The 26,847-nt window shown below is 35.1% G+C and overlaps 6 protein-coding genes across 11 annotated transcripts; 3 read left to right on the top strand and 3 right to left on the bottom strand.

Annotated features, from left to right (window-relative positions):
• The first annotated feature begins 1,160 nt into the window (after positions 1-1,160).
• On the top strand, positions 1,161-4,969 carry Ant (ADP/ATP translocase). The gene is made up of 4 exons (XM_011639919.3): positions 1,161-1,460; positions 3,072-3,333; positions 3,634-3,868; positions 3,972-4,969. Exons 1-4 carry the CDS (start codon positions 1,298-1,300, stop codon positions 4,212-4,214), a joined length of 903 nt encoding a protein of 300 aa, XP_011638221.2. The 5' UTR covers positions 1,161-1,297; the 3' UTR covers positions 4,215-4,969.
• On the bottom strand, positions 4,364-7,287 carry LOC105427925 (vesicle transport protein GOT1B). Its single transcript, XM_011639918.3, has 4 exons — positions 6,928-7,287; positions 6,725-6,816; positions 6,475-6,653; positions 4,364-6,380 (listed from the first exon to the last, which is right to left on the bottom strand). Exons 1-4 carry the CDS (start codon positions 6,950-6,952, stop codon positions 6,254-6,256), a joined length of 423 nt encoding a protein of 140 aa, XP_011638220.1. The 5' UTR covers positions 6,953-7,287; the 3' UTR covers positions 4,364-6,253.
• Positions 7,288-9,565: 2,278 nt separating this feature from the next.
• Positions 9,566-13,732, top strand: LOC105427924 (armadillo repeat-containing protein 8). Of its 2 annotated transcripts, XM_011639917.3 has the most exons (8): positions 9,568-9,819; positions 9,966-10,039; positions 10,217-10,667; positions 10,750-11,244; positions 11,376-11,667; positions 12,225-12,748; positions 13,066-13,232; positions 13,325-13,732. In XM_011639917.3, exons 1-8 carry the CDS (start codon positions 9,793-9,795, stop codon positions 13,359-13,361), a joined length of 2,067 nt encoding a protein of 688 aa, XP_011638219.1. In that variant the 5' UTR covers positions 9,568-9,792; the 3' UTR covers positions 13,362-13,732. The 2 variants fall into 2 exon arrangements, with proteins under 2 accessions (XP_088938993.1, XP_011638219.1); XM_089082867.1 differs by having other exon boundaries at positions 9,566-9,819; positions 13,066-13,732.
• ICA69 (islet cell autoantigen 1-like protein) lies at positions 13,728-19,807 on the bottom strand. 3 transcript variants are annotated; one of them, XM_089082871.1, is made up of 7 exons: positions 19,624-19,807; positions 17,154-17,670; positions 16,323-16,588; positions 15,844-16,186; positions 15,099-15,374; positions 14,420-15,035; positions 13,728-14,338 (listed from the first exon to the last, which is right to left on the bottom strand). In XM_089082871.1, the coding sequence occupies exons 2-7, from the start codon at positions 17,162-17,164 to the stop codon at positions 14,219-14,221; spliced, it is 1,632 nt and encodes a 543-aa protein (XP_088938997.1). In that variant the 5' UTR covers positions 17,165-17,670; positions 19,624-19,807; the 3' UTR covers positions 13,728-14,218. The 3 variants fall into 3 exon arrangements, with proteins under 3 accessions (XP_088938997.1, XP_025074245.2, XP_025074247.2); XM_025218460.2 differs by having other exon boundaries at positions 17,158-17,670; XM_025218462.2 differs by lacking the exon at positions 16,323-16,588 and having other exon boundaries at positions 17,158-17,670.
• Positions 19,808-19,961: 154 nt separating this feature from the next.
• On the top strand, positions 19,962-24,147 carry LOC105427918 (heat shock 70 kDa protein cognate 4). Of its 3 annotated transcripts, none has more exons than XM_011639912.3 (4): positions 19,962-20,112; positions 20,670-20,921; positions 22,077-23,321; positions 23,439-24,147. In XM_011639912.3, the coding sequence occupies exons 2-4, from the start codon at positions 20,717-20,719 to the stop codon at positions 23,930-23,932; spliced, it is 1,944 nt and encodes a 647-aa protein (XP_011638214.1). In that variant the 5' UTR covers positions 19,962-20,112; positions 20,670-20,716; the 3' UTR covers positions 23,933-24,147. The 3 variants fall into 3 exon arrangements, with proteins under 3 accessions (XP_011638214.1, XP_088938995.1, XP_088938996.1); XM_089082869.1 differs by lacking the exon at positions 19,962-20,112 and adding an exon at positions 20,416-20,570; XM_089082870.1 differs by lacking the exons at positions 19,962-20,112; positions 20,670-20,921 and adding an exon at positions 21,455-21,607.
• On the bottom strand, positions 24,053-26,761 carry LOC105427920 (uncharacterized). Its single transcript, XM_011639913.2, has 3 exons — positions 25,772-26,761; positions 24,352-24,890; positions 24,053-24,273 (listed from the first exon to the last, which is right to left on the bottom strand). Exons 1-3 carry the CDS (start codon positions 26,460-26,462, stop codon positions 24,184-24,186), a joined length of 1,320 nt encoding a protein of 439 aa, XP_011638215.2. The 5' UTR covers positions 26,463-26,761; the 3' UTR covers positions 24,053-24,183.
• Between the last annotated feature and the right edge of the window lie 86 nt (positions 26,762-26,847).

The raw sequence follows: 26,847 nt of genomic DNA, 5'->3' as shown, positions 1-26,847 counted from the left end.
TTCTGAGTTCTTTTTCAAGTATAAAAGAAAATCTTTTTATAGTCTACAAGAATTCGCAATGAAATCAAAATAGTTTTTAGATATATATATTAATATATTTAATAAACATCCACCAAGTATATCTTCCAAAAATATTAGGTTAAATTAATTGTTACATAAAACTAACAATAAAATAATATTGTCAAAATATTTTATTTTCTTTCATCTCAAAAACCAATTTTATAGACTTATTACTTACTTTCAAAGCTTAATCATTACTGTATCATCATTTCATTAGATTATAGCTTAAATCAACTAACGTTTTCGATTACAACGACTTTTGATTATTTTGAGAACGATTATTAACATCATTCACATTTCGTGCACTTAAAATGAGATAGACATAAGACATGAGCATTGAAAAAAAGAAGAACGAAAAACTGAGTACAGAAAGTGCACTATGATGTCCTTAATCGCAAGTGATGCGATCAATCATGGATTCCATAAAGCGCTTATTAAGCGTGCAATTACATTGCAGTATATGTGACATGAAAAACGAATATACGCATATGCACTTTACGGAATCAGCCACAAATGCCGTCGAAAATGTTAAAAATCTACGGAATTCTCCATCATACAACGCGTTCTATTTCATTTCAAAATTATTCGACGAAATATTTTCTTATTCCCGCCGAATGTAAACTCGCAGAAATCTGTATCGAACGAAAGGAGCTCGAGAGAGAGCTCATGAGTCGCAGCTTTTTTCTTTTTCCCGCGTGCGTTTCGAACCGATTGTTCCCGCCACTCGCTACTTCGTAATTTTGAACGCTCAATCGCGAGCGGCGATAGGCCGATCGCGGCCGAACGCGACGTCGCCGTGGCGCGAAACGCGACGGTATTCGAACACGAGGCTCGACATGAGTGAATCGCGCGCGATCACGCGGGGTGAACTGCAACGTGGCGTGCCGCCAGAACAGGTCGGGCCGATCATCGGGGGTGAAAGGTCGCAAATACCGGTGGCGGAAGCGCACGGTTTCGATCGCGAGTATGTCACGGCGTGTGTCACGGTCTTCCCGTGACGATCGCGGCGCTGGCGCGCACAGTGACGTCGCTTCACTCGTAGCTGCGCAGAACAGCACACGTGACCTGCGCGGCTATTCTTAGTCGGAGGAGGCAACGAGCGCAACGCTGCCTCGGTCACTCGTCGTCCGGCGCGCGTCCGAAATACTTAGACGCCAGGAGTGTCCTCTCTCTCTCTCTCTCTCCTTTACGTTACCCGTGTCTCATCCATACACGCGTGCACTCATCACTCATCACGATGTCTGGACTTGCGGATCCCGTAGCGTTCGCCAAGGATTTTCTGGCCGGTGGTGTGGCCGCGGCGATTTCCAAGACCGCCGTCGCGCCCATCGAGCGCGTGAAATTGTTGCTGCAGGTACAGCACATCTCCAAGCAAATCGCCGAGGATAAGCGTTACAAGGGTAAGTGCCCAAGTCCGCGGTCCCTCAGATTATATTCTATCTCTCTCTTTTTCGGATCTCGGAATCGGGCGGAAAGCGCCGGCCGCGTCACGCGCTCGGTCACACACGCAAGGGCGATGTGATTTATAATTCAATTACAATTCAAGGCATGCCGAAGAGGAAGCTCGGTTCTACCGTTAAATCGCTCCGCGTCGATGCGACGCGACGCGCGGCGGAGAGCCTGTGGAACATGTGACAGTAGTCAAATACCGTCGAACGTGCCCATTGTTTCTCGGAGTGCGCGAACGCGGCGTGCCGCTCGCTGCAGAGAGAAAGAGGAAAAAAGGAAAATGGCATGGCGGTTATGTAATTCGCGTGCCGTTGAAACCGCGGCATCTCTGAATATCGACGATAGCCCGTGCGTGTTTCGCCGCGGAAAGAACACGGCCACGCGAGCGACGCGGATCTCGCGCGCGCGCGCGCGCGCACGCGACAAATTTCGCATTACGTTTATGTAACGAAGGTCGGCCACCGCAGTTTCGGCGGACTTACATAACTCCGGCCGCGCGGCCGCCGATCTCCATCACGCGGCGAAACCACCGCATCTTCTCCACGGTCGGCCCGCGACGGGATCGATATTTCGATAGAACGGCACCGTGTCCCCCGAGCCAGATGGCAGCCTCGCGCGGCTTCTCTCCTCGCCGAGACCCCGATCGATGACGGTGCTGTCCAACATGGCCGACCTTTCGTCCGGCCACGAGACCGAATTCCTTTGCTTCCTACTTCCACGCGTCACGCATTCCCCCTGCGTCGTCCATTGAGAAGCCTCGCGCTGATTCATCCGAATCGAGTGCGAACACTCGTTATCGGGACGAGACGGATCTCATCTCGTCTCAGTTTTTTCATTCGACGATGCGGAAAAGAATGTTGCCTGCGATCTTTTGGAAATTCAATGGGCGCGTTCGACATTCGGTCTCGTTCAAATTGTCGAATGACGATGCTCGCGATGAGACAATAACGGGAGAGATATCGCAGTTTATCATTTTGTCATAATCAGTTTTAATTACGTAACACAGTTTTTTCAGATAGTTAAGATAAAACATTTGTTAAAGAAATCAATGACATTAGACGCGGCATTATAGAACAAGATGATTTTCCATTTGAATATTTGAAATCGCTGCTCAATTATCTGCATTCTATAATCTTTTAGAAACTTGTCAGTCAACTTTATGAATTCTTATGTTAAAGATAAATTAAGAAACATGTTTGCTAGAGAAATTAATGATATTAGATGATATTAGATGTAGAGCAAATGATTTTTCACTTTGAAATTGTTATTTCCATTGTTCTGGAATCTTCTAAAAATTGTCGATCACCTTTATATTTGAAATTCTTATGTTGAATTATAAATTTAGTTTCTTATCTTTAAGAATCTTTTGCAAACTATTTTTAACATCAATCATATTTTTAACATCAACTAAAATATAAGAAAACATATAAAACATAATTATTTAAATATCATCTATTTATCATTTGTAATCTAAAGTATTAAAATGTTAAAATAACTTATAAATTAAAATATGCAAATATTTTTGTCTTCACATAATACATTTATATTCTATTGTTTTCCAGGTATGATCGATTGTTTCGTTCGTATCCCACGTGAACAAGGATTCCTCAGTTACTGGCGTGGTAACTTCGCCAACGTTATCAGATACTTTCCAACACAAGCCTTGAATTTTGCCTTCAAGGACAAGTACAAACAGATTTTCCTTGGTGGCGTTGACAAGAACACTCAATTTATGCGTTATTTCCTTGGAAATCTCGCGTCTGGTGGTGCTGCTGGAGCCACATCTTTGTGCTTCGTTTACCCACTCGACTTTGCCAGAACTAGGTAAATATGACTTGGAATATATTATTTTATTCATTTTAGTTTTATTCATTTTAGTTACAAATTAAACATTTTATTTAGAATTATTTAATTAACAAATAATTAATAATTGTGTTTAATTTCATCTGATCTTTATAATTTTGTCGATTATAAAAAATTACATCAATGTCACATTAATTTTATATGTTTTAATATATATTTTAATACACATATATTTGTTCATTTTATAAAAATAATCCTACAAATATTATGAAACTTTAGAAGTTATCGTCTTATTGTTATGCCCTCTCTTTATTTCGCTAGGTTGGCTGCCGATGTAGGCAAGGGTACTGGTGAACGTGAGTTCACAGGCTTAGGTAATTGTTTGGTGAAGATCTTTAAATCTGACGGTCTTATTGGTCTTTATCGCGGGTTCGGCGTATCGGTGCAGGGTATTATCATCTATCGTGCATCTTACTTCGGTTTCTATGACACTGCCCGTGGTATGCTGCCAGACCCCAAAAAGACTCCATTCCTCATTTCATGGGGTATTGCCCAGGTGAGAAAACTTTTTATAATTTTGCTAATATAATTTATATAATTTTATTGTCTAAGTCTGTTTTAATGTCTGTATTTTACTTATTCGTCCAAATATATTACAGGCCGTTACCACTGTTGCGGGTATCATCTCCTATCCCTTCGACACAGTACGTAGGCGTATGATGATGCAGTCCGGCCGTGCCAAGACTGACATCCTGTACAAAAACACCCTTCATTGCTGGGCTACTATTTACAAGACGGAAGGTGGCAATGCCTTCTTCAAGGGCGCATTCTCCAACGTTCTGCGTGGTACTGGCGGTGCGCTTGTACTCGTGTTGTACGATGAAATCAAGAACCTTCTTTAAAGCGCTAAAACGATCCTCGTCTCATTACTTTCACGATCACTGACATCATCATTAATTATCCACACCATCCGATTTGACAGCGATTTCCATAGATTGACGGACGAAAGAGACTTGCTGTCGGCGATATTAATAAGTAATTCAGGCTGAGGACGTTCGACGTAGCAGCTCGTAAAAGTGCATGAAACTCGGCAACACTGTAAACGTAAAAAAAAAAGATAGAAGAGAATCTGCTTAACTTATTGCCGGATTCAGTATTCTCCCGCAACGGCTGACATTACGTATTTTCCTATTCCATTGTAAAATCGAAGAGGCAAGCACAATCGCGACGGTATCGCGAACACCTGTTACCTGGATAACGTTCCACACATTACACGCTGAGTAAGTAAGCCGGTCGGAATATTAACGTACTGAAAGTAATAAATTGCCTAGAGAACCGAGTCAGCGCACGCGAAGTCAGCGAGAGAGGAGGACGCGCGACGAAATGTCATCACGGCGATGGCGGGGCGCGTAGCCTGGGCCGCCCCCCGCCCTTATTCTCGGCCCGTTGTAGATAATTCATAATTCGTAATTATAATAAACTATCATTTTAATTGTATCAGCCAGTCCGTTGATTTTGATGGACGATAATTTAATTTCGCACTCCAGACGACCATGTAAGATTGAAAAGCGTTACTCAGAATGTATGCATCTAATCTGTTCATGTTAGGATGCATGCAGGGAAAGCAGCAAATCAATAAAAACGATATAAAATTTCATAGATTCGGAAATTTCTTTTTCTTCCCTAAAACAATTATTTAAATAAGATTGAAACTCATAGTAAATGTCTTTAAGTTGAATTATATACAAAAAATTTGTTGCGGAATTTTAATGTAGATTAATAGAAATTTAACAAATTACGATTGCAGATATATTGTTATAATTATATAACATACTATCAATAGTTTGAATATTTCTAAATTTAACAATTATCGTCACTAATTTAGTTTCTGAAAATAAAAGATTTTATAAATTAGGTTCTTGATTTCAACAGATAAAACATCACATTATTGGAAAATAACACACATTAAAAACATCCATTTATTATCCCAAAACATTCATTATTTGAGGAGGGTACATTTTTGTTTATTCTTGTGATCAATACTTTAAGATAAAAAAGATTATTATTGTAATTACAATTTGAAGAGTCAATATAAGCGCGATTGTATGTGTGATAAATTTATCAACTGAAAAGGATCTTGAAAATCAGCTTTGCAGAAAATATTGCTTAATGAATATAGTAAAAAAGAGTTAAATTGGAAGAGAAAAATTGATAAAAGATTAAAGGAAGATATACAGTTTTGATTTTGAATTTTCAACAACAAAGAAATTAAATGATAAGATTTATTTTTATTTACATGACCTTATTTGAACTACCAATGTGTTTCATTTTTCATTTACTTAATTTCTTTGTTCCTAAAAAAAAATTCAATAAGAATCAAAATTGTATATTTCTTTAAAAAAAATTTTTTTATATTCAATATAGTTTATAAAACATCCTTATATACTCGATTGGACCTAATTTTCCTCCATTACATTGCAATAACCTTATTTAGTATTTGCTAAAAAAGGAATAGTTAAAGATTAAAGAATCGTGTGTCAATTAGATTTGTATTATCACACAATTATATTATTAATTAGCCGAAGTTTTATTATTTTCACTTATTTCATCTTGATATTCTTTTAATGAAAAAAATTTTGTGGAATGTTTCACATAATAGTGTATCCTTGACATAATCAATGCATAAATCAGCAAATTACTAAATTATTTTACAAATTGGAAACATACAAATCGATTACGCTAGGCTTATTACACTAGGATTAATATTTTCTTACATTAATATGTGACATAAATTATTATTACATTTTTGTACAAAAATTTAACAGGTGACATTCTTGGACAGGAATGGTAAAAAAAAAGAATATGGAGCATGACATTCGACCACCTTATATACAAGTTTTAAGCAAAGAGATGTGGATACTTCTATTATATGTATATATTATCATACAGTTGTTCGATTAGAATCACCTGCTATTATATCCAAAATTCGACTGATGCCTGGCATGTTTAGTAGAGTGCCCAATATAGGTACTCTTCGCAGGAAGTTTATCGCTACTGGTAGAAAACCACTGGAACATAGAAATAAGCAATAGATTAATTTCGATAAAATATATAAATAATAAAATATAAATAAAACATAATAAACTAATAAAATATATTTACCTGAACAGTAATACAAAGCCATAGATTTCTAAAATCATTCCTATGATGGGCCAGCCAATAAGTACTACGATAATTCCTCCTAAAAATGAGGCACTACCTTTTAGCTTATGCCTCTGAAAGAAGAAATTTAACGTCCTCCATGGCCCGATGACACATGCGAGTCCGGATATAAACAGTAACTGTGAGAAACAAATCGGAAGGTCAATCTGACATGAGATTACACAAATAAATAACAAGAGAATTATCTTACATTTCCTATGGCAAGTAAACCCTTGTCAAAGAGTAACAGTACGCCAAGGAATAAGAAGGAAATTCCAAATGCTGCCAATCCTACCCCAATTTCTGAAACATCCCTTACAGTCAAAATCAACAAGTATGCACTCAATCTCGGATATTTTGCCGGCACGAGATAATATCTATCGGTATCGAATTAAAAGGAATTCTTGCACTCACTCTGCGTGTCCGTGACTTCGAACATTATTTATAAATTGACTGCCGTTCGAGATGTGCCACTGAACTTAGCTATTTGATTTATTTGAGCGTAAGAAAAACTTAACCTACATCCACGTCATTGGTTATGATGCGGCATGAATCCACTGTGCATTATGGAGAAAGCTTCGTTAGCTATCTCATGAACGCTCTTTGTACGCGACTAAATTTAGCAGACAGATATTTCAATCGGTAATTCATTCATTTACCATTTTCGAGATTGTGCAATACTGTTTTTAAAAAAATCTATAGAATGACAGAAATCATTATATGGCATTCAAAGTTCCGAAATACTTGAATACGTCAATCTGTGGTAGTGTGATTTGAAGTCCCGATTCTTCCCGATTAATCTCGATTATTCTATTTATATAACAAATTTACATATGTGGTATATGTGTAAATTATATAGATATATTTATGTCTTTTTCTATCCAATCAATTTTTTAACAACACATGAGACAGATTTAAATATTTTTAATTTAATGAACATTTGGGACGCATCGAAATTGCAAAAGGAATTATATTGCTCGTGGATTTACTTCAATCTGCCTGTTTCATTATGAAAATTTAATAATTATTAAAATTATACGAACATCTAAAGAAATTTAAGTATAATCTATTATTATCAATTGGGATATATCACATATGTGATTCTTGAAAAATTGCCAAAGCGATTCAAAAAGATATATTTCTGATAAATTGTATCGAAATTTTAAGAATTAAAATTCCGATTTATTAAATATTTATAACTCATTTTTCTCTCAATTTCTTTTCAATTTCGTTTCACAAATGAAGATTGTTCGATAATGTTTCACAGGTGAATAAATGAAAGCGATAGGATGAGAACATGTATTTGCAATGTGTTTGTTATATACCGACTGTCTCACTTTAAACAATTAATTCTAAAATTTTTGTTTTTAATTTTAGAAAAATATGTAAAAGATAAAAATTATAAAGTTTTAAGAGGATCACATGATAATAAAACTGTGGAGCTAATTATTTAAGTTTAAAAATAAACCCTTCAATCGCTCAACAAGCAGATTTATGGAGAATTCATACCGCATCGATGTCCGACATACGACAATTTGATATCCAATAGATCTTATTTTTAAAGTTCTCTAGATAGCCACATTTTTATGTCCAGAAAATATATATTAGGCGAGTTTTTTAATTCATCGATTAATAAATCGCAAATGCAACTTTGCTCTATAAAAGCAGTATTTGTGCATTATACGATTAATCAATCGATGAGTTAAAAAACTCGCCTATTCTTCTATTGGATATCGGGCATGTCGGAAGTGTCGGATGTTGACGGTGTGAATCCTTCATTAACTGTTTTACTGAATGCGCCCGTTAATTCATTTGCAGAGTGTAATTATTTTAGTGACATCAATTTTGTTATATAATTGCTTTAATGCTTCTGGATATAAAAGAATCAAGAATAAGGTTATAGAAAATATATAAGAAGAATAAATATATAAAAAGATCTTAAGATTTTATGTTAGCATATTTTAATGTGAAATTTAAATTTTTCATCTTTTACTAAACTATATTTTAATACTTTTATGTATAGACTAATGAGAAAAATCAATTGAGGTAAAACAAAATATATATATATATATATATACTTGTACACTCCATTTTTTAACGTATATATTCCATATATATTTATTAATTATCATATGAAGACTAGCTGTATAGATACCATCTATTTTCAAATTTAAATAAATTAATTTAATTCACTATTATACATGTATTTATATAATAACTATTAAATTAAATTTAAGTCATTTCTTATTAATAAACTGCGTAATATTATTAAATATAATTGTGTATAATCGTGTAATATTAATAAATTAAATTGATTTGAATGTTTTTGAGAAATGGCCTATAGTTAATTTAAAAATGGCAATATCCAAACTCTTATTTTATTCATTAATTAATAAATTAATATTACATTTTTATAATTTTAATTATATATATTTATATTTTTATTTTGTATGATTTATAACTTTAATTAAAATAATTTATTAGATATATTAGAATATTAGATATATTAGAATATATCTATCATTTAATAATAATTAATAAAAAATCGTTTCAAACTGTTATTTGAACACAATGAACTTTAGTCTCTATACACTAAAGTGTACAAATAAGCGTATCGAAATTTATTTTATCAAAAATTATTCTGTTCGATTAGATAATATGCATTATATTTCTTTCTTTATATATGTAGTATTTAACGTAATTAATTATTGCACAAATTTATAGGATAATAGTCCGCATTTTTAAAATGCCGATGCATTCCGAAACTCATCGGAAGAAGCGTTGTAACCTGTTTGAAAATGTATACTTTTCAGGTATATAAATATATTTACCCAGAGAATAAAAAATTATTATAAAAAACTGCATTTATATATGTATATATATTTAATAAATTCCAAAAAATTTTAGTTGCAAGATAACTGTAAATTACTTTGTAAATTAGATCCGTAATTAAAAATTGCTATTCGAGGCATATTACGTACGCTCGTTTTATGAAGGGTAGAAGGAAAGAAAATACATATATAGAAAGAGTATTGAGAAACGGAAGAGAGAGATTCCGAGATACCGCTAGAACAAACGATCCACGACGTTGGCATTAGTGGTAACGAGTCGAGCTTATTTTAGAACGCGAGAACGCAGCGCACGAACGAGTCGTGAACGTTCCGCGTAGTACGCAAACTGGATTTGACGGTTCTCCTCCGGTGGTAGTCGTTGCGTCAGGAAGCTTGACCGAGTGGAACGATTTACGGGACATTTATGTGAGAACGCAGTTGAGCGAACATGGTGTCGGTGATGCAACCGTACATGGTGAGTTGGATGCCGGATCGGATTCGTACGCGAGCTCCAGTAAATGATCGTTTGACATTTTTCTCTAATACTCTAACGAATCTCCGGAGGTTCCACTTGCTGTGCGTTACGCGAGATTACATTATGACCTTTTCGCGATCTTGCAGGACATCGAGAGCTCCAGGAGTTACATCGATGAGCTATATTCGCCCGACCCGCAAAAATGCTTGGAAGCGATTATGTGAGTCTGAAAAAAATCGATCTTAACCTTAAGAATAAGGCAATGTTTTACATGATCGAACATTTTTTACATTCTTTTTATTTATATATTTTCCCATTTTTTGCAACTAAAAAAAAAAACTTATATTACTACATTAACGCTTCATGGATTTGGTCTCTCTCTCTCTCTCTCTCTCAGATGTCTCAAGAATTCGGTGATCGGTAGCAACAGGCAAAAAGGTTCAGTTATAGCTCAAGGTGTGGTGCCTCGACTTTTGCAACTACTTGGAGACAAGTCTGGTACCATCAGTGATCGTATAAGATTAGAGTCGGCAGTAACGTTAGGTTCCTTAGCCAAGGGGACGGATCAGCACGTATTGGCACTTATAGACTTAGGTGTAGTTCCACTGCTCCTTAGCGTCTTGGTCTCTTCGCCGACTCCTGAAATTGTCACTGATGGCAAGCTGAAAGTACTAGATTTATTGCATGAGGCCTGCTTGCGATGTCTACGCACGGTATTTCAGCACGCAGCAGCACCGGTTCATTCAATTTATCAAGATCCTGCATTGGTACCAAGATTATTGTCCTTAGCAAGTCGATCTGTTACCTGTCAAGTCTGTGTCGCGACAATCTTAACTACAGCTTGTAAGGTAAAGAGAGGTCTGAAACTATTATAAAGTATAAAATGTCCAAATCACAGAAAGGAACTAATTTATACAAATTAATTATCAGACAACAGAGGAACAAAATGCTCTATCGAAAGGTGGAGCGGTAGAAACGCTGGCGACACAGTTGGATTCCTCTCTGTCAGACGTTCAACTACCAGCTCTAGCCTGCTTAGCAAACATGTGTTATCAGAATCACATGGTATCGGCTATGGTCGCTTCAGCCAGCACAAGCAATACTGTCCATGGTAGATTGGTACCTATTGCGCTAGGCCAATTAATGGGACGCGAGAAGAGCTCATTGATACAGCTTGAAGCGGCAAGATGCATTGCGTATATGCACAGAGCCGGCGCGTTGCCGTCTAATGATCCACGAGTAGTATACCGTGCTTTACCTTGTCTCGTTCGTTTGTGTCATCGGGACCGACCACCACGCGAGAGAGTTGCTGCAGCCGAGACACTTGCATATTTGACTGAGGTCGATACAGATCTGCAGCGTTTAGCTTCCATTAGTAATCATTTGATACCAACTCTAGCAGAATTGCTGAGACCACATCCACAAGTAAGATAATTCATAAAATAAATATCTATAAATAACATTATAATTAAAAAAAAGATGCTCTGTAATGTTGAGTGTATTATAATGATATTTATATAAACAAAAATTTCTGTAGACATTCCTTCTGTCTACAGGTACAGGATGCGACACTAACACAAGATATGCGACAAGCTGCGTTTAGAGCATTTGCATCTCTTGGAGCAAACGATGAAGATATCCGAAAGCGTATTATCGAAACGGAGAGTCTTATGGAACAAGTCGTCTCTGGTCTACAAGATCCTGGAGGATCCCGCGTTCGTTTAGCCGCGGTTAGGTGTTTGCATTCCCTGTCAAGGAGCGTGCAACAGCTTCGCACTACGTTTCAGGATCATGCAGTATGGAGGCCGCTTATGCAGTTGTTACATGGAGCGGACAAGGGGTTGGAGGGTAAAATATGATAATACATTTATAATAAGTATTATAGAGATACTTTACAATAAACACAGATGTGTATGTGCATGCATATATATTGCATGTGAGATACAAAATACATATATTTAGCCCGAAATTTCAAATTAACGTCTTAATCAAAAAGAAAAAAAGATGCAATATCGAAAAGGAAGTTATTAATGTACAATGTAAGTTATTTCTTTATTCTATATAAGCCAAGAATAGATTGTAGCTAAATTAAGATACACGCATCAAGAAAAATTCGCAACTTTTTGAATTTCTATTAGCCGTATTAGCATTTTGAGGAAATAAAGATATCTAGATATGTCAATATGAATGTGAATTTAGAATGATTTTTCCATGCGATTGTTTTTTCATGCGTGTAAACAGAAATGATGAATACATCCCTATACTTTTCTCTCTGCATTGTAAGATTATTTTTCAAAACGAAGAGCAAGAATAAAGAGATCAATGCTTGCAATTAGCTGTTATTATTAGTATTCAATCGCCGACTATGAGTTACTATTAATATTGTTGTCATTATTGTACCATAGGTAGAGGCGAAGGTGAAGGTGATTTATTAACTGTTGCCTCGAGTACTTTATGTAATTTACTATTGGAGTTTAGTCCAAGCAAAGAACCAATTCTCGAGTCTGGCGGAGTAGAGTTATTGTGTTCTCTCACTAAACGCCCCGAATCAGCACTCCGACTGAACGGCATTTGGGCCCTAATGAACGTGGCCTTTCAAGCGGATCAACGTGTAAAGTTGCAAATACTTCGGCGCTTGGGCACAGATCAGATCTTTCGTCTTTTGGCTGATCCTGAATTAGACGTTCTGATGAAAACGCTGGGCCTCTTGCGAAATTTACTTTCCACTAAAGCTCACATAGATCGCATAATGGGCGAGCATGCTACGCACGTTATGCAAGCGGTCATTCTAGTATTGGAAGATCCAGAACACCCGGCAGATGTCAAAGAGCAAGCACTTTGCATTTTAGCAAACGTAGCCGATGGCAATCAAGCTAGAGATCATATTATGGCTAATGACGATGTTCTTAAGAAACTTATGGATTATATGGTTCGTACAATGTACAGTATTTATATATGTATTACAAGTATTTAATTATTTGCATATATTCCTAGATAATTAATTCCGTTAATAGATAGGATGAAAGAAATCTTGTGGAGAGAAAAAAAAAAGTTGCGTTGCTCGTATTTATGGACGGCTGTTTTATTCTATGATAGCAAAAAATATGAACTATATGCTTCGTCAAATGTGTGCCAAGTCAATTGAGTATTTGTATTTTTTTGAATCCTATCTATTAATCCAATAATTATCTTTCAATGTGTGTTCATCGACTGTACATCAATATTTTACGTATACGTTTTATTTAGATGCATAGCAACGTGAAACTGCAGGTCGCTGCAATTTTTTGCGTATGCAACCTAGTCTGGAGAGAGGAACCCGGCGCTGCGCAACGGCAAGCGCGTCTGAGAGAATTAGGAATTCATCGTATTTTGCAACAATTACGTCACACAAAAGACACTCAATTATTCGAGAAGTACGAAATATATAATATATATTACCCGCTAAATTATTGTCGTTCATCGTATCTCGAATTACACATGTACGGGTTTCATTTGTCATTTCCAGAGTCAAGACTGCCCTATCGCAATTCTACGAACCTTGAATTTGGGACGTATCGCCGATGAAGATTAGGTTATGATTTCAAGTGTCTTTTTTATATTTAAAGTAAAGTTTACGAGTTTAATATTAATACTGTGATCACCTCGGTTGACGATGTATAATCGAAAGTTACAAGCGAACAAACTGATATTTCTGAGCCTATGCCTGTAATCTATCACTGTAGTATTTATTTAATTTAATAGGAGAAAATTAAAGGATACAAATAATTTGTTTATTGATGTTAACAGAAATGTTTGATATTTACAACATTGATTTACAAGCAGAGGCTTCAGATGTGGATTGCCGTATGCAATAACAGTTAAAGGGATGACTAAAACCATAAAAAGAAATTGAAATAAATAGAAAGCAAATGCACTTATGCAGTATACTTCTATACCTTTAGATATATCTGTCAGAAATATTAAGAATTCCATAGTAAATTTATATTGAAGATCTTGTAATATATATATATATATATATATATATATATATATATATATATATATATATATATATATATATATATATATAGTTATATATTTGAAAAAAAATATATAACTAGCGCATAATGTTCAATAAACATTACATTTATATCTTTGGTATCCGTCTTTAGCTTATGTGAAAAATTATATAATTCAAATAGTTTTGATTTTTATGACGATTCTATTAAAAATAAATCTGAAATGTTGAATTGAAAAGTTTACAAATTGGTCACTGATATATACGTATCAAGTGAAACTATTGTGAACTATGCGCTCACTGATATCATTCATTAATAATAAACGATAGCTTGATCAGTTTTTTTTTCTTATTGTTATAAATATCAAGTGACAGGGCGATACTATTAAAATGTATTACAAATTAAGCAGAAGCGTTACTATCACCGGAAAGATTCTCCATTGGATTATTAGCCAATGGATCCAATTCTGCGAATAAATCCAACCACGAGTTACCTTTCTGCTTTCCAGTCTTATTCTTTTTCTATAGAAAGAATATTATGATATATTAATTGCGCAAGATCTTTTTCTGTATTAATATCAAACATAATTCAGCAATACTTACTTTGTCATCTGTGTTACTGGTGGTACTCTTTTGTCCCATACCGAGCGCCGCATCTCCTAGACTCTGTTTTAAAATATTTGGCGGTAGAAAAGTATCATTTGATATGCCTTCCCAGTCATTATTCGTGCATTGTTGTTTATCATTCAAGATTTCGTCGAAAAGCGCTGTGCTTTCGGAAACCAACAGATTTAACGATTGCTGTTGTTGAGTTTCCGATGACAAAGGAGACAAATCAGCCAAATTAAAATCTGTGTTGCACTCCCCAAATATATCCATTGCTAATTTCTGCTCTTCGGAGTTTTTATTGAATGCAGTGTGATTATTTTTTTCGGTTGTATTAACCGATTGTTCAGTACTATTGGACGCATCTTTCTCCAAAATGAGATTTCCGAAGAACTCTTCGAGACTTCTATCATTTTCTGTATCTTTGGTATTAAGCACGATTCCGTTCCTCGAGGAATTTGTGGTTGTATCCAAATGTATCAACGTATCCTTTGGATCATTTTCTATATCCAATAATTTCTCATCTTTGTTATTTTTCTCTGATGTGCTTTCCGAATTTGCTTCTTGAGCCTCTTCAACATTATCATGATAATCCATGTCGAAAAATTGTAATCTATAAAAATCGATGTCACGATGAAAATAATGATATAATGTTTAGTCTTATTTCGTAACTTACTTATCCTTGTCGTCCAGATCGTTATCTCCACCAGTCTCTTGTGCCAATTTACTGGAAGTTTCAGCCAATTCTCGCACAACTGTAAAGTCATAACGTTGATAGCCTTTGAAGCTGTTGGCAATCGTAGCATACGCTTGTGCAGACTTCTTTGTAAAATTCAGGAGTGTGGTTTGATATAAAACTAAGGCATGACTGAACATATTACATCTTGCTGCCGCCAACAAATCAACCTTCTGAAGACAGTCGAAGGCCAGATTATCAAAAACCATTTTGCCCCTGAATTGTAACAATAAATATATTAGATATATATTTTTTGAAATATCTTAAACGCATAATTGAACGCATAATTGAATTTAACGCGTAATTTAATTATAGGAATAAAAACAAAACTACATCCTATTGAACACTAAAAACTCCTTAAGTAATTAGTTTTTAATGTTTCTATTTTTTTAATATTTTTTTATTTTATTAATATTTTTTCAGTATCAAATATAAGATTTTAACAATTTCTGACTCTAATATTTGATCGAAACAAAAAAAAATAATTAATAGGTTAACAAATTCCAAAATCAATCTTTAATTTGAGAAAAAAGATATTAATTTAAATAAATAGATATTAAAATTAAAAATAATCAGAAATAATTGTTTTATTTCTAATGTTAATAATACAATAATTGTAATAGCAGGATTAACTAAATCTACATAATAACTTTGCATAAATAAATATGCAAAATGTGAAACTTACTGTTTGACACGTGCTTGAACTTTTTTATATTTTTCAAGTTGTTTGGACGTATCTGGATCTAAATCTTGAGAAATATTTTTCATCCATGACAAAGCTGCTCGATATTCCGTGCGGGCTTTTTCCATTGCTTGTACATTTTGTAACGTATCTTCAATAGCTCTTTGTCTAAATGTTTCTACCTCCTGGTACAATCGGCTCAAAGGGGCTCTCAATGCAAGCCTCTGCTGACCAGAATAGGATAAGGATTTGCCAACGGTTGACATCATCTTGCCGGCTCGAGTTTTGTCTTGTTTCCCGGCATCTTTCAAGAAACGTCCCATTCCATTTTCTTCTTGGGCTAGATCTAAACAATTTTAATTATTGTAATAGTTCAATCTATTCTTCAATAGTTAAATCTATTTGTTGTATTATTATTTGTTATAACATATTAATGATAAAAGATACAATTGTTTAGTATTAGGTATTGTGTTAGAACGCACTGCATAATCTTTCTTGATATTTATCAATAACTCTTTGTAAGTAGGAACAGGATTCTTGGATACTGCGAAACAATTCGAGTTTTGCATCCAGCTCAGCGTCCGAGGCAACTATGCACTCGTCCTCCTTTTTCCCTAATTTCTGGGACAAAGCCTGCTTTCTCACCCAGAATTGGTATTGCATCTTTATAATGGCAGAATCGTCATGCATAGACTTTTGAACCCAGCAATCAAAGGCATTCCCTGATATGCCCGATGCACCTCTGTTACTGCATGCATGGTATAAATAAGTTTTGTAAATTTCTTGTTAAGTGCAACAGTGATTAATATAAGGATATGCAGACTTCAATAAAAAATGCAGTATACTTTCCCATTGTTAATAAAAGAAATTACATGCATTCACGAAACAATAGACATCTTTCATTGACATTAAATATTTTTATCAAATCCTGACATTGCAAATATATGTATCTCCTTCGTTCAACAGAACAGAGAGAAGTTAGCAAACATAGATAACTTATCAATCATACAGGAAGAGGAAAGAAGGAAATAGACCACTAGGAAATAGACTCTTTCTTTATATTCTAAGATAGGTATCTAGGAGACCCATTAAAGCAAAAGTTAAATAATCAATCTCGCGCGATATCTATTAATAACGTAAGTAAATGCAAACTACCATATTGATTCAGAATAACTAGCTCTGATTTTGGACGGGAAATGGTCGGATTGCCGTGTTCCCGTCGCGAGTCCTCGTTCCGCTTCGTTGGCGAGGCGACGAGGCTCGAGGTATGGCACAACGGGACTCGGAAGAGAAAGAGAGAGTGGAGGAGATACTTACTAAGCATTCATAACGAAAGACCCGCTGGTACATATGCCACGGTGTGCGCGCGTGTCGGTTACACGTTAATGTTTACAAGTGCAGAGCGTCGAGGCTCTCGAAGTCGCGTCGTCTGTGGGTGCGTGAATGCGTCACCGTTTTCCTCGATGGTATCACATAGTGCACGTATGTATCGTTCCACGCGATGGCATTCGCAACGCACTGTTGACAATCAGGAATCCGGAATAATCAGCTACATGACAGCTTGTAACCGGACAGAAAGGCTGCGGAAGGCTAGCTTATCTCGTTGACGAACGGCCGCAAGTCGGTCGACCAATGGGCGATGGGACGCTCACGATTGGCCGTTCGGAGTTGCGATAGAAAGAGGATGAATTAATGATCGTTATTATCGCACGAATAAGTTACTGTCACCGATAAAGTATTGTTTAAAAATTACCTCGCTTACCTCGCATACTATTTAAAATTGGGAAATAGCATTGCAGCGTTAGTATAACGCTTTCTCGTCCGATTTTTCTATAATTTTGTAAATTAGTGAACGATTAATCCAGTCAGCAGAATTGTTTACAGAAACATTTTTGTAATTGTTTTAATTTGTCATCCTTTGATCTGTTCTTTTATATCAAGAGGTAAAAAATCAATAATTCTATTTTAATAAAATATTACAGATATTGTTTGATTGTTAACTGTAATTAGAGTGTCACTTTTAAATATCGAACGAAAATTCTTTAATTATCCGACGTGAGTAAAGTTAGTTATCTTCGTAATCTTTTGTCGAGTTAATAATATCATCAAGTTTGCAGCTAGTTTCTCTAGACGGCACCACTAATAATTTCTGTTAAGCGTTATCTTGGGAATGACTACTTTTATTATATATTCAATAAAGCTTAAATTAGAATCGCTTGGAATATTTTACGACGATCTTTAAATAGATTATACGACATTTCACAATCCTTGACTGACCGAATTAAACTTTTTAAACGCCTATCATATATAATGTATAAAAATAAAAAAAAATAATATCTAAATATCTAAATAATATAAAAGAAAAATAAAAAGTGTATTTAAGAATTTAATAATTGTGTATTTAATAATTTACATTTAACAACTGTTACAAAAGAAAAGATCAAATTAGGAAATCCGATTTAATGTATAGTTAAAAATTTGAAAGCTTCTTTCGAGTGTATTAACAATAATTTTAATAGCACATTCTGCTACATTCTGAATATATATTCTAAAAAATGTCGAAAAATATTACAAAATAAATTGTATATATTCCTTGCATATATTCGAGATATGTATTATATATAAAAACTATATTGAAAATGGTGTTGTTTTTTATTATCTGAGGAATATGTCTACATTCAATATATATATATATATAAAAGAAATATCTAAATATATTTAATTCATTCTCAGGTTGCATATTATAATTAACAAAATTGTATATTTATATATATATATTTTTTTTTATAAAAACGATTTTTTATATGTACATTGGACATCTTAAATATGAATGAAATATAATATCTAAATCTAATATATCTACTTTATCCTTGAAATACTCAAAATGTGCTATTAGGAAAATGTCTGCTATCTGTTTTTATCAAATATGTTTAAATATATATTTTAATAATTTAATATTAAATATATATATATTAAATATATTAAATATATATTAAATATATTTCCGATTGTGTACATTTATTTAAAATTATAAATAATAGAGAAAGACGGAGAAAATTAAAAATCAAATAGCTAAAAAAAGAGCTAGTGAGTTAGACTAGAATATGCTGAATTTTGAAATTTGATTACTTTAACAAAAAATTTTGATTTTAATTTTATTTAAATTTATTTTACTTTTAACTAAATTTTAAAAATTTATTTAATACAATACATATCAAGCAGTTATTTTAAATGGTTTTAAATTAATATTTTTTTAATTATCAAAGATTTATTAATATTTTTTTTAATTATCAAAGAAAAGCTTTTAAAATATTCTGATTTTAATATTTCATTAAACTAAAAAAAGTAATTGAAAAATCGAGAAAATACGAAAATTGCATTTAATATGTAAAAAGTGTTAATTTAAAAAATAGAAATAATTAGAAATAATTGTTTGGTTCTTTTAGTGTTATTTGCCTCAAAATGCGTGTATGATTTATCGTAAATATTTAAAAATTCTCGTTATTAGTAATAGAAGAATACTGAGTTAATAGTAATAATGATATGTCACCTACTACAATATATCATGCTTGTCTACAATAATATTAGTTACATTTTTTTTATCATCGTAAGACGATTTTTATCATCGTAAGAGATACCGAAGAATTTGAAACTGAAGATCGGAAAAACAAATGAACGTTATGCAGACATAATGAAACTTCTGGTCCGATATAGTCGGACAAATCTCGCATTTTCTCGAATGTTCTCGAATATGCCCGAGATTTTTTCACGCAACGTACTCACCTTGACAGAATGGTCGCGCGTTTTCTGGAAAGTGCGTGAAGAGTTGCATCGCGCACTTTCCGATTGCACGATTAATCGATGCATTTCAGTGGACAAAGTTTTTATTTCAATGATATATCCCGACGAGATGCATGCGATTCGCACGGAACTAATTATAGCTGCGAATCTTTTAGCACAGGCAACATTTGTGTTCCAGTATCTTCTATGTTCCAATTTCCTCTCTCTCTCTCTCTTTCTCTTTCTTCGACTTGCGCGTTTCTCCTTTTTCCTCCTAGTTCGGCGCATCAGCCAATGGAAACGTCCCAAAGCTCATGAAATCTCGCCCTGATTGGTCATCCGTGGAAGCTTCTCGAAATGGGCGATTCGATATTAAAAGCGCGGCGCGAAATCACCTCATCAGTTTCGCAACGAACGCAATAGAGTGTAAGTGTGAAAAGTGACGAGAAGTGTCGACTTGCGAATTGTGTATTAGAAAAATTACTGCACAAGGTGAGTGCTTCAATAAAATAGTGTTTTGTGAAATAATTATCACTTCGCGAATTATTCACATTGACGTTAAGATTTTTTTTATTTTTATTTCTATTTTAATCTCTCGCAAATCGTTTTCATCGTTATTTTCTTATATAAAAGTAAAATTGTTTGCGCACTCGAGATAAATAATTAAAATTGAAAAAGAATTATCTTCGGACGATAATCTATTGTGATATTCTAATTGTGCATCTCGGAAAAGGATGACGCAACAAGCGATCAAACTTCAAAGAGCCCGAAGTTGTCGAGTTATTAATGAATAGCATTACACAACTTCAGTACTCTATCTTAACAATTCCTTTTGATGATAGCTGCACATTTGAAGATGCATTTTTCAAAAGAGCATATCAACAATTAGCTTTAAAGAAATTTGAGAAGTGAATTACGTAAATATTTATTGCGTTGATTTCGAGCGCAAGGTTTGCATTAATTCGAGCAACTTCGATCGCTCCGATCAATTAAATTGTTTTTTTTATTAATTGTGACGCATTTATTTATCGTGTTATTGCATTTTTCAGTGCACGATTACTGTCAATACCGCTAAGGAAACGAGAGAAAACTGACGATGTCGCAAGCACCAGCAGTTGGAATTGACCTGGGCACCACGTATTCGTGCGTGGGTGTCTTCCAACATGGGAAGGTTGAGATCATCGCTAATGATCAGGGCAACCGAACCACACCAAGCTACGTTGCCTTCACCGACACCGAGAGGCTGATCGGCGATGCGGCGAAAAACCAAGTCGCCATGAACCCCAGCAACACTATCTTCGGTAAGTGGGACTCTTTCATGCTAGCAATCGTTTATTGCGTCATAGTTGCATTGGAAGACGCCCTGATAAAATCATCGATGCTTTACCTTTTGCGTAGTGTCTATCGACTTTTCTACTGTTTCAATATTTAATTCATTGTATCATTTTAATACTAAATTGAATCTTATCAATTGCAAGGACAATGTAGCAATCGAATCTCTTTGTGAATTCTTCGGATATCGAGAATATTCGATGATAATGAAATATTACGTACAAGCAATTTCAATAAGACGTAATAAAACATTTATTAATGTTTTGCACGATGAATCTACGCTATAAATCTCATATTGATTTTTTAAACATGAAAAATTACATGACTGAACAAGATTGACATTGAAACTTGGAATCGATCGAAAAACTTTGCGTGCTCGAAATTTGATTATCTCAATCGTATTTTTGCTGCAACTTTACTTGCAGTAACCTTGCACAACGCGCATGTCACTATGTTAGCGTTCGTTTGTAATACACGTAATTCTTTCCTTCCCTCGTCCGCCCGTCTCCATCCTCTACATTGTTGCCGGGCGTTTTGACGTTTATACGGCGCAGTTTTATGTAATCCTAATTTGTGTGCCAGCCACCAATGTCATTCATATATTTACGTCAAATCATAAATCAGATTGTGACTCACGCGATATTTCTTACTCAATGTAAGATATTTATTTAACTTTTTATGCAACCAACGAACACACACACACACACACACACACACACACACACACACACACACACACACACACACACGAATCATACGATATTACGTATCATAGATAATTATGTTTTAAATAAATAAATTATATATACATATATAATTGTTTTATATATTATATACACACGCACACATATATAATTTTACAAATTTTTTAAATTCTTTATGATTATTGCAAAATTTGTAATAAATTATTTCATAATTTTTTCTTACCTATGAATTATAGTGAAGTATAAGCATTGAATATTTTTATTTTTTGATAATGGCGACGATTCAGTTTTATAATTTTTTTCATAATCCGGCAAAATCCACAAGATCCTCTTTTTATCGCATCGTATTCTTTTTACTTTCTAAAGTAATTTTTATAAAAATAGACAACTTACAAGTCTTTATCATTTTTCTTTGCACAGATGCAAAACGCTTGATTGGTCGTCGCTTCGACGATACAACGGTACAAAGTGACATGAAGCATTGGCCGTTCACAGTAGTCAATGATGGTGGCAAGCCAAAAATCAAGGTGTCTTATAAAGGTGAGATGAAGACCTTCTTCCCCGAGGAAGTATCCTCCATGGTCCTGACGAAGATGAAGGAAACAGCAGAAGCATATTTGGGCAAAACTATAACAAATGCCGTCATCACTGTGCCAGCTTATTTCAATGATTCTCAGAGGCAAGCAACGAAGGATGCTGGCGCTATTGCTGGCCTGAATGTTCTCAGAATAATAAACGAGCCTACGGCAGCCGCGATAGCGTACGGTCTCGATAAGAAAACTGCAGGAGAGAAAAATGTCTTGATTTTCGATTTGGGCGGTGGTACCTTCGATGTGTCGATCCTGACTATTGAAGATGGTATCTTTGAGGTGAAGTCTACAGCCGGCGATACACATCTCGGTGGCGAAGACTTTGATAATCGAATGGTGAATCACTTTGTACAAGAGTTCAAGAGGAAATACAAAAAAGATTTGAGCATCAACAAAAGGGCTTTGAGACGTCTGAGGACTGCCTGCGAGAGAGCGAAGAGAACGTTAAGTTCATCGACGCAGGCAAGCATTGAGATCGACTCGTTGTTCGAGGGTATCGACTTCTACACGTCGATCACCAGGGCCAGATTTGAGGAGCTCTGCGCCGACTTGTTCAGGAGCACCCTTGAACCCGTGGAGAAGGCGCTTAGGGACGCAAAGATGGACAAGGCTCACGTTCACAGCATCGTTCTAGTCGGTGGCTCTACCAGAATACCAAAGATCCAGAAGTTACTTCAAGATTTCTTCAACGGCAAAGAATTGAACAAGTCTATCAATCCAGATGAAGCCGTCGCTTATGGCGCAGCAGTTCAGGCGGCTATTCTACACGGTGATAAATCCGAGGAAGTCCAAGATCTGCTTCTGCTGGACGTGACTCCGTTGTCATTGGGTATTGAGACCGCTGGCGGTGTCATGACCACCTTGATCAAGAGGAACACGACGATACCAACAAAGCAGACCCAGACGTTTACCACATATTCTGACAATCAACCGGGAGTGCTTATCCAAGTCTATGAGGGAGAAAGAGCGATGACCAAGGATAACAATATCCTTGGCAAATTCGAACTAACAGGAATACCTCCAGCGCCTAGGGGTGTGCCGCAAATTGAAGTTACCTTCGATATCGACGCCAATGGTAGGTTGCGATACTACAAATAAATAATTAATAGTTTTAAATCGAAAATATTACTTGATTTAATCATTATTCATTTAACGTTTTTTATAATTTATGTTTTTACATTTTGTTTTCTAGGCATATTGAACGTTTCTGCGATTGAGAAATCTACCGGCAAAGAAAATAAGATCACGATTACCAACGACAAGGGTCGCTTATCGAAAGAGGACATAGAAAGGATGGTGAACGAAGCCGAGAAGTACCGATCGGAAGATGAACAGCAACGAGAAAGGATTGCTGCCAAGAACGCTCTCGAGTCGTATTGCTTCAATATGAAGAGTACAATGGAAGACGACAAAGTTAAAGATAAAATCGATGCATCTGACAAGGAGAAAGTCATTTCCAAGTGCAACGAGGTCATTTCCTGGTTAGACGCCAATCAATTAGCGGAGAAGGAAGAATTCGCCGATAAGCAAAAAGAATTGGAAGCTATTTGCAATCCCATTGTCACAAAATTGTATCAAAGTGGCGGAGCGCCTGGTGGTTTCCCTGGTGGTTTCCCTGGTGCTGGCGGTGCAGGAGCCAATCCTGGTTCCGGTGGTGCTGGGCCAACCATCGAGGAAGTCGATTAAAAAATCGACGTATTTTTATTTTTTTTCTCACGCAACTTTGACTACATCAAATTTCGTTTTATTTCGTTCCATTTCGTTTCGTTTCATTCAACAATAGTATTATTAATTTAAGTTAACACATTTATATTGTAAAAACGAGTTTTTTATTTTGTGAAAATCACAAATTGTTATCTACTGATAAGTTATAATAAATATTAATATTTAATATTACTCAATTTAATGTTTTTTATCTTTCTTTACCTTAATTTTTCTCAATGTTTTCCATTAAATTGCGCATCTGGATTTTCGGGTCGATAAAATTGTACAAGGATTATTAGATAAGTAGTGATCACTCCAACAAACTGAAAAATGAATTAATTGCTTTGGTAATTATTATTGTAATTTGAAAGAGAAATTAAAATAAATGATTAAATACTTACACCACTAAGCAGAGCGTTATTCATTTCGAAGAAATTGCAGGCGGTAAACGCTACACGATGCTGTTGCAACTGAATCGAAAAATCATTGACCTCGTTTCTAACACAGTCTCGGTCTAAATTTTTGCGTAAAAGATTTTCCATGACGACATAATTCAGATTATAGCTGCTACTCCGATTGGAATTTTGTTCGCCGTCCAGGCCTTCCGATGGTGGTGGTACTTCTAGACTCAATCGATTCCTCACACTGTTTAGTTTACTAAGATTTGCAGGTTTGCAATTTAGTACAATTGCATATATAATAATTCCAGTCCTGTCGGATTCTTGACGCGCGAGCGTGCAAATCCAGCACATTAAACCAAATTGCGCAGCGTACAGAATCCAAAGAATATTATTTATAAGCATAAATGCGTAGTTTTTCTCCACAACGCCCATGTAGATTCTGAATAGCGTAGCTACGACCATGGTAAAACAATTTGCCGAACAGAGGAGAAGTTGAAAACCATGAACGTCGTTTACCATAAAGACTAGATCACAAATTCCTGCACAACAAAATTTGTAATTTGGTAATATTTTTCGTTATTATTATTGCAATTTTCTTGTAAACCGCATATTGAATTACATCTTGAGCGTTACATATACGTTAAATGCTCTACTATAAAAATGACAAAATAATATTTTCAGAGAATAATATTTAGAATATTTCAAGAATGTTTAACAAAATACCTGTATACCTAAGTAGAACAAATATATAAAGATCAAGATAACATCAAAATGACGTCAAACGATATCATTGAAAAGTCAAGATAATATTTCATATTTTCAACGAACGGTAATTTGAGTTTTTCGTGACTGTATTGTAATTTTTTAATGAGTTTCATCGAAAATGTGTATGACTTTGTATATTAATAATAATAAACATATAATCCATATAAGACATTCGTATTTTCTTCATTCTTACAAATTAATTAATAATGCAAATAATCTTAGCTATATTTTTAATTGTTTTTAAATATTTTTTGCAATTATGATCAATAGAACATTATTTATAATATTAACAATCTCATCTGTATTAATAATATCTTAAACATATATTGAAATTATTTGAAAAGTATAAAAGTCTTTCCAGAATATTGTACTCGAAGTGATAACAAGTTATATTCTCATTATGATTTTTTTTTAAAAGGAACATATACACGTACATATAATATTTAAATATTAATATATATATATATATATAACACATAATTATGAACACGATGTGTATATTATTGCGAAAGATTTAAAGTAGTATGCTAAGTTCTACAATCATAATTTCAACAATTTTTTTTATAATAAAAAAATGAGTATTTACAGTCATTCCATCATTTCGACGTCATCTTGACTTTTGTATGATTTTTTTTTATTCTACTTAGGCACTTACCGGTGTGCAACTCTCTGATGCGTCTAATTTTGAGCGCGATCCATGGTGCACCAAATAACTCATCCAACTGGCTAATCAATTCATTTATCGTTTGGAATCTACGATACAGCACATAAACGACAACGTCGAAGATGAAGCTATTGATTAACGACTGGGCTATCGTGTAGTAGAGCAGCAAGTCAGACGCAAAGATATCCTCAGGACGTGTAAAATAATAATATAGGGCGTGTATGATTAGAGACAAAGGGCCGCAAGCGAATGTTATGAGAATAGCTAGCGCCTCCATATTTTTCACGGGCCGGTCGTTCATGGGGGTTTCTCTCCTGATCTTCTGATCCAGCTCCTTCATCCTGTCCATCAGCTCCGGCCACTTGTTGTATTGCCCGATGCCGTGATAAACGTAATAATACGCCGACACGTAACACATCACCTTGTTCATGTAATACATGATCTTGAATATGTCGCTCTTGAAGACGTTGCCGAAGGTGAAGAAATCTATCGCGCCGTACGCCACGATGGCGGAACACACGGCGAAGTGGACGATACGCAGAATTATCGTGACAGCCTTGGGACAATTTCGCGGACGTGCAACGCCGACGCCCAGAAGCCAGGAAGTATACGATAGCGGAAGTAAACTGTACTCTATCGAAGGCGAGTTGTCTTCCACTTGCACACGAATCTCTTCTTCCATCTTCTCGTCTAGAAATCGTCTTGCTGATCGGTGTGTTTGCAAGCGAGTATGATGGTGAATAATTACATTGAGATTTCTTGCGAACGAAATATTTTGAAGAGGGAACAATGAAGCGTATCGAAGTTTTTCTGAAAGCAACGTGAGACATTCTGACAATCATCGCAAATCCTCCCTGATGTTTCAATGTAAAATAAAGGACGAGTTACTTCTGCAACATTGATGAAGCTCGGCTTGCGTGCCATTAACTTTCCTTCATAAGCGTAACGTGGTTTTAGTAAATTAAATGGATTTTCGGGCGAACGAAGAGAGAAACAGCGTGTATTAATAATGCGTGAAATTTTGTATAATGCAAATCTTGCGTTAGTTTTCCGAATAATGTACGCTC

The sequence above is a fragment of the Pogonomyrmex barbatus genome, unplaced genomic scaffold, assembly GCF_055798465.1.
Source record: "Pogonomyrmex barbatus isolate J1 unplaced genomic scaffold, ASM5579846v1 scaffold6, whole genome shotgun sequence".
In the NCBI taxonomy this organism is placed as follows: domain Eukaryota; kingdom Metazoa; phylum Arthropoda; class Insecta; order Hymenoptera; family Formicidae; genus Pogonomyrmex; species Pogonomyrmex barbatus.
Note: the sequence above shows the minus strand (reverse complement) of the source record. Positions and strands in the feature narration are given on the sequence as shown.

Coding starts and splice junctions, on each gene's coding strand:
- LOC105427924 (XM_089082867.1), top strand. CDS start 9,793: ATGGTGTCGGTGATGCAACCGTACATG. Junction 9,820..9,965: donor CGGTGATGCAACCGTACATG/GTGAGTTGGATG, acceptor GCGATCTTGCAG/GACATCGAGAGCTCCAGGAG. Junction 11,668..12,224: donor AGCGGACAAGGGGTTGGAGG/GTAAAATATGAT, acceptor ATTGTACCATAG/GTAGAGGCGAAGGTGAAGGT.
- ICA69 (XM_089082871.1), bottom strand. Junction 15,375..15,843: donor GTTCAAGCACGTGTCAAACA/GTAAGTTTCACA, acceptor GTTACAATTCAG/GGGCAAAATGGTTTTTGATA. Junction 14,339..14,419: donor CCAGTAACACAGATGACAAA/GTAAGTATTGCT, acceptor TTCTTTCTATAG/AAAAAGAATAAGACTGGAAA.
- Ant (XM_011639919.3), top strand. CDS start 1,298: ATGTCTGGACTTGCGGATCCCGTAGCGTTCGCCAAGGATTTTCTGGCC. Junction 1,461..3,071: donor CGAGGATAAGCGTTACAAGG/GTAAGTGCCCAA, acceptor ATTGTTTTCCAG/GTATGATCGATTGTTTCGTT. Junction 3,869..3,971: donor TTTCATGGGGTATTGCCCAG/GTGAGAAAACTT, acceptor AATATATTACAG/GCCGTTACCACTGTTGCGGG.
- LOC105427925 (XM_011639918.3), bottom strand. CDS start 6,952: ATGTTCGAAGTCACGGACACGCAGA. Junction 6,654..6,724: donor GTTTACTTGCCATAGGAAAT/GTAAGATAATTC, acceptor TGTTTCTCACAG/TTACTGTTTATATCCGGACT. Junction 6,381..6,474: donor GGCTTTGTATTACTGTTCAG/GTAAATATATTT, acceptor TCTATGTTCCAG/TGGTTTTCTACCAGTAGCGA.
- LOC105427920 (XM_011639913.2), bottom strand. CDS start 26,462: ATGGAAGAAGAGATTCGTGTGCAAGTGGAAGACAACTCGCCTTCGATA. Junction 24,891..25,771: donor CATCAGAGAGTTGCACACCG/GTAAGTGCCTAA, acceptor TTTGTTGTGCAG/GAATTTGTGATCTAGTCTTT. Junction 24,274..24,351: donor ATAACGCTCTGCTTAGTGGT/GTAAGTATTTAA, acceptor TTCATTTTTCAG/TTTGTTGGAGTGATCACTAC.
- LOC105427918 (XM_011639912.3), top strand. CDS start 20,717: ATGTCGCAAGCACCAGCAGTTGGAATTGACCTGGGCACCACGTATTCG. Junction 20,922..22,076: donor CCCCAGCAACACTATCTTCG/GTAAGTGGGACT, acceptor TTCTTTGCACAG/ATGCAAAACGCTTGATTGGT. Junction 23,322..23,438: donor CTTCGATATCGACGCCAATG/GTAGGTTGCGAT, acceptor TTTGTTTTCTAG/GCATATTGAACGTTTCTGCG.